Below are 4,661 nucleotides of genomic sequence, written 5' to 3' on the forward strand. Positions count from 1 at the left end.
ATCTTTGTAAAGCCTGGCCCGTTCTATTTTACACAAATATAACAGTGCACATAACAATCAATCAAACAATGCGAAGACAGATATTTTTTGATTTATATTGATGATGGAGTTTCAAAAATTGTACATATATAAACAATCAATCTAACTCTACTGTCTTGCCTCCACCTCCCCCTGAGGAGATGGAGTCCCGTGGGGGGTTTGACCCTGAATCTGATACGACTGATGTTCTGCCTCCACCTCCCCCTGAGGTACCTCCAAATGTTGTTCCAATCAAAGCTGACCCTGGACAAAGTTCCCCTCCAAAAAAGGCAGCAAAGCCTAAGAGGGTGCCAGTGGCAAGACCTGGCCTTGCAAGGAGAGGGCAGCCGATTAACCTCTTAACCAAGAACATCACAGAGCCCTCTTTTCCAACAAATGTGTTAATCATCTGCTCAAGCTTGTCACCGTTAAGTTCTTGTACATCAGAAAGGTCTATTAGTTCCCCTGTTTGATTTGTTTGCCAGTTGTCATATGTATTCCCAGCTGATGATGGAGTTTCACAGTACATGACTCTAAGAGCCCAAAAAAATTTACAACTTTCAAAAATTGTACATATATAAATAATCAATCTAACTCTACTGTCTCGCTAATTATAACATTAGGTGAGATGCTCTCTTTGAACTGTTGAATCCGTGCTTCATATGAATTTTCCCATCCGGTAGCACAAGGAAGATGATATTTTCGCCAGTTGGTCGCTACTGGCGGAACGGGATGTCCCGGCAACAAGAACACCTTCAAAATTAGAAATAAAAAAATATTAATAGCTACAAAATTATAAATAAGCAAAATTAAATAAGCAAAATTAAATATTCGCAAGTGTTGTGAACGTAGTACCTCAACAAAATGATTTCCATTTACGAATCCGATAGCGATATCTTTGCGGGATAGAAGAGGTACTGGCACAGAACGGAGAGGTAGGAAGGTCAGACATTGTTGCAACGAGAGATGGTATAGGATAACATTATAGCAGGATGCTATAAGATGACCCATGTCCGGCATAGTCATCCATCTGTCATATGGTGGACAATCATCATAATATGATAATGCATAAGTGATCTCAGCAATCGTCCCTTCCACACCATATAATGTGCGATAGTGGTCCGAATGACATTGCAACTCCTGCAATAAATCCTTCCTAACACGCACCCAGTCATCTTCTCCAAATCCCAGTAAGTCAGCTATTGCCCTAAATCCGCAATTCCCATCAGCTTTTACATCCTTGATATGCTGGATGTATGGTCTCAAGGCAGAAGGAATAGCATCAATATAGATAATGGGCGTATGTGATTGGGCTCTAGTACGAAAAACCTGCAAATAATATCAAATGATAGAAAATATGTAACAATGGCAGAACATGTCCCATATCGGCACATCTCGGCACGGCACATCCCGTATCGGCACATCTCGGCACGGCACATCCCGTATCGGCACATCTCGGCACTTAACGTCCCGACATGTTCCGTATCGGCACATTTCGGCACGGCACGTCCCGACATGTCCCGTATCGGCACATGACATACCGGCACGGCACGGACCGTCCCGTAGACGTTGTGATACCTATTGTAAGGAAATAAATATTTGGTACTTACCTTTTGCTTGGGCCGCCTCTTTTGAATCTGAGTAGATGGATTGCGGATGGTAACTTTCTCAACACCAGGTGAATAACTATCCTGTCCAGATAGAACCAACTCAAACGCAGACGGGTCACGTCGAGTAGACGTTTCAACCTTCATTGAAGCGCGCCCATGTGAACCGGTCTTCCGTTTTGCAGGCTCTAAAAGAGGTGTACTATCTGGACTTGCAATCTCTCGTAACTTCTTGATCATCTGCAATTGAGAAGCCCCATCTAACTTCTTGAATCGTAGCGCAATCAAATCTAACTCTGCATCACAACTCAACTGAATTGGCTGCACGGGGGGGGGGTAGGCAGAATATCAAGTTTCCTCCAATGAGGATCTATGCAGTCGAGAGGAATGGGCCGACCTTCCACCCTGTACCGCGCAATCTGGTGAGCACATGGTATACCATGTGTGCGTCGAATAGCGCACCCACAATTTGAATCATCAAACCCAGCTGAATTGGCTCGTTTCGATTGGGCGAGGACATGATTTAACGCACTTATAGATATGAAACCTCGCAACTCTTTGAATTCAGCTGGCTTGAAGTTGTGCTGCACTACCAATAAACTCTTCTCCAATGAGGCTTTAACGGAGCTGTGCTGCAACTCAATCAATCCATGTATTCTAGTCCAAGATGACTCGAAACTTCCTTGGCTTGATCCAAGCTGCTTTTTGAGCTTTGCATGTGCACTCTCGACCCTAGTAAACAAATGAAAGTTAGATATAAGAATTGAGGCAAATTAAAATTAAATGAGTCTTTATTTGTGATACCTATTTGTCGTCACATTTCCGTAGTGCCTGCATGTATCCGTCCACGCCGCAACAAATCTTTCCTTGTATTTGCTCAGCCAAGTATCTGACACATACTGTAGTGCATCTGGATAGGTACCGAACTCTCTCTGCAGTGCACTCCAGCGATCATTATACTCGTCTTCCGTGGAGGACAGCACTAGTACATTCCAACTCATAATAAATTTATCCCATTTCTCCTTCAATTCAAAAAATTTTTTGCACCTGGCCAAAACATTCCTACTAATATGCCATCTACATAATAAATGTCTAGCAGTAGGAAATACTCTATGAATTGCATTCATCAAAGCCAAGTCTCTATCTGTAACAATCAACTCAGGCAAAACATCATCAGCTATGATACTGCGCAATCTCTCTAATGCCCAAGTATAGCTTTCTTCCCCCTCAGAATTTAAGTATACAAAAGCAACTGAAAATGTCATGTCAGTAGATGTCACCCCCACAATCTCTAAGAGCGGAAGACGATACCTATTCGTCTTGTACGTGCAATCCATTATCAACACACGGGGAAATGCACGGAACAAATCAATGCTGCCAGGGTGTGCCCAAAATAAGTCATGCACAACATCCGTATTAGTACAATTCCTATGCCACTCAATATATTTAGCCTCTGATAATTTACCTAATAGATGTTGCATTTCAGACCTCCCGGCTTTCTCTGCAACCTTAAACCGTTGACGTACATTGTAGATAGTCTTGATAGTCGTAACATTGAGGGCATCTCTTTCTTTCAATGTGGATAATATGTCCTTTGGACGAACCAAACTCTTCGACATATCCACTAACAATTCCGTCTCTTGCTCAGATAATCTCCCTGCATATGAGTGCCCCTCCAGATTCTCTGCAGCGGGATGATTGTGCACTCCACATACGACCAGTAATATCCAATCATCCGCAGTATCCAATTTCTTTCCTCTTAATGCAAAAGGGCATCCACACTTCTTTGTCCCACAGGCAGTCTTTATTCGCTTTTCTTTTTTGGTTCGGTACGTCCCACCCCTCTCACAACCTAACGTAATTCTGGGTTTCTTAGAAATGGTACCTGCATCAGATGATTTGATTACAACAACAAAACCATTTCGCCTCCCAGCTTCACGACACCAATTACACAAGTCCTCTCTACTCTTGAAGATCTATACATTAAACAATTTATGTAAGTACACAGTTGTAAAAATAGCTCGCTAAACTAATACAAAATTGCACAATACATTATAATACCTCGTAAGTTGTAAATTCGCTTGTGTAATCCAGTACAAATTCTGATCCAATTATACTCGATTCGGTTGTAGCATAGCCCTACATATAAAATAATTTATCACCAAGAATTAATGAATCAGAGGATCTGTTCGGCACAAAATTCAGCACGGCATGCGATTTGGCACCAGAAGCCTTCTGTTCGGCTGCACAGTGCCGAACAGAAGGCTTCTGTTCGGTTGAGGGTTGCCGAACAGAAGGCTTCTGTTCGGCACTGTTTAGCCGAACAGAAGCCTTTTGTTCGGCGATCCAGTGCCGAACGGAGCACGAACCGTGAAAAAAAAAAAATTTCGAAACAAGGTGGAACACGTACCTTTGCGGCCGATTCTTCGTCCCAAATCACTAGTTGCTTGTCCATGCTTCGAATGGGGCTTAAATCTCCTTCAAAGATCGCCTAAACGATGTAAATGGATCGAGGGGTTTAAGGGGGGTTTGAGGGGGGGGTTTTTTTTTCTTTTCAAAGCGAAACGGAGGAGGAGGAAGGGGGGGTGTATGAGAAAATCTCAAGGGCAATATGGTAATTACACTAAAGGTTAGTTTGGGTTTTTTTTTTTTGGTTTTTGGGGGGTGTCCTGAGCAATAAGGGGGGTGTATATAGAACTACCCGTATCTTTGCCCCTCGAATATTTCGACTCCAGCCACAAATTTTTCCCTCACGTCCCGCCACAACTAAAACAACCTCGCATGAGATAATCTCGAGGCCAGCGTGTCTTTACCACATCCATACACGTGTCACGATTCCAGCGTCCCAAGCCCGTAGTGGAACGACAACGTTCAAGAAACCTCCCCATCTCCGATTTCCCTGTTTTGCCCCTTCAACCGACCGCGCTCCTCGCACAGAATGGGGGCAATTTAGGAAACTAAAAAATATCCCGTTTCCGCTTCTCGAAGGGCACGCCACCCTTCTTCCCCGCGTGACTGCGAGTCTACGAATTTACG

General features: G+C 43.4%; 1 protein-coding gene and 1 long non-coding RNA gene across 2 annotated transcripts; both read right to left on the reverse strand.

Annotated features, from left to right (window-relative positions):
• Window positions 1-419: 419 nt before the first annotated feature.
• Window positions 420-1,052, reverse strand: LOC149768830 (uncharacterized). Its single transcript, XR_016398023.1, has 2 exons — window positions 874-1,052; window positions 420-771 (listed from the first exon to the last, which is right to left on the reverse strand). It is a non-coding gene; the product is annotated as an uncharacterized LOC149768830 (long non-coding RNA).
• A 724-nt stretch (window positions 1,053-1,776) lies between these two features.
• LOC149768831 (putative protein FAR1-RELATED SEQUENCE 10) lies at window positions 1,777-4,159 on the reverse strand. Its single transcript, XM_089926550.1, has 3 exons — window positions 4,036-4,159; window positions 3,687-3,764; window positions 1,777-3,601 (listed from the first exon to the last, which is right to left on the reverse strand). The coding sequence occupies exons 1-3, from the start codon at window positions 4,078-4,080 to the stop codon at window positions 2,417-2,419; spliced, it is 1,308 nt and encodes a 435-aa protein (XP_089782676.1). The 5' UTR covers window positions 4,081-4,159; the 3' UTR covers window positions 1,777-2,416.
• Between the last annotated feature and the right edge of the window lie 502 nt (window positions 4,160-4,661).

Source organism: Phoenix dactylifera, chromosome 1 (assembly GCF_051530095.1).
Source record: "Phoenix dactylifera cultivar Ajwa chromosome 1, Ajwa_hap1_PhDact_Kaust_v1.1, whole genome shotgun sequence".
NCBI classification, from domain to species: domain Eukaryota; kingdom Viridiplantae; phylum Streptophyta; class Magnoliopsida; order Arecales; family Arecaceae; genus Phoenix; species Phoenix dactylifera.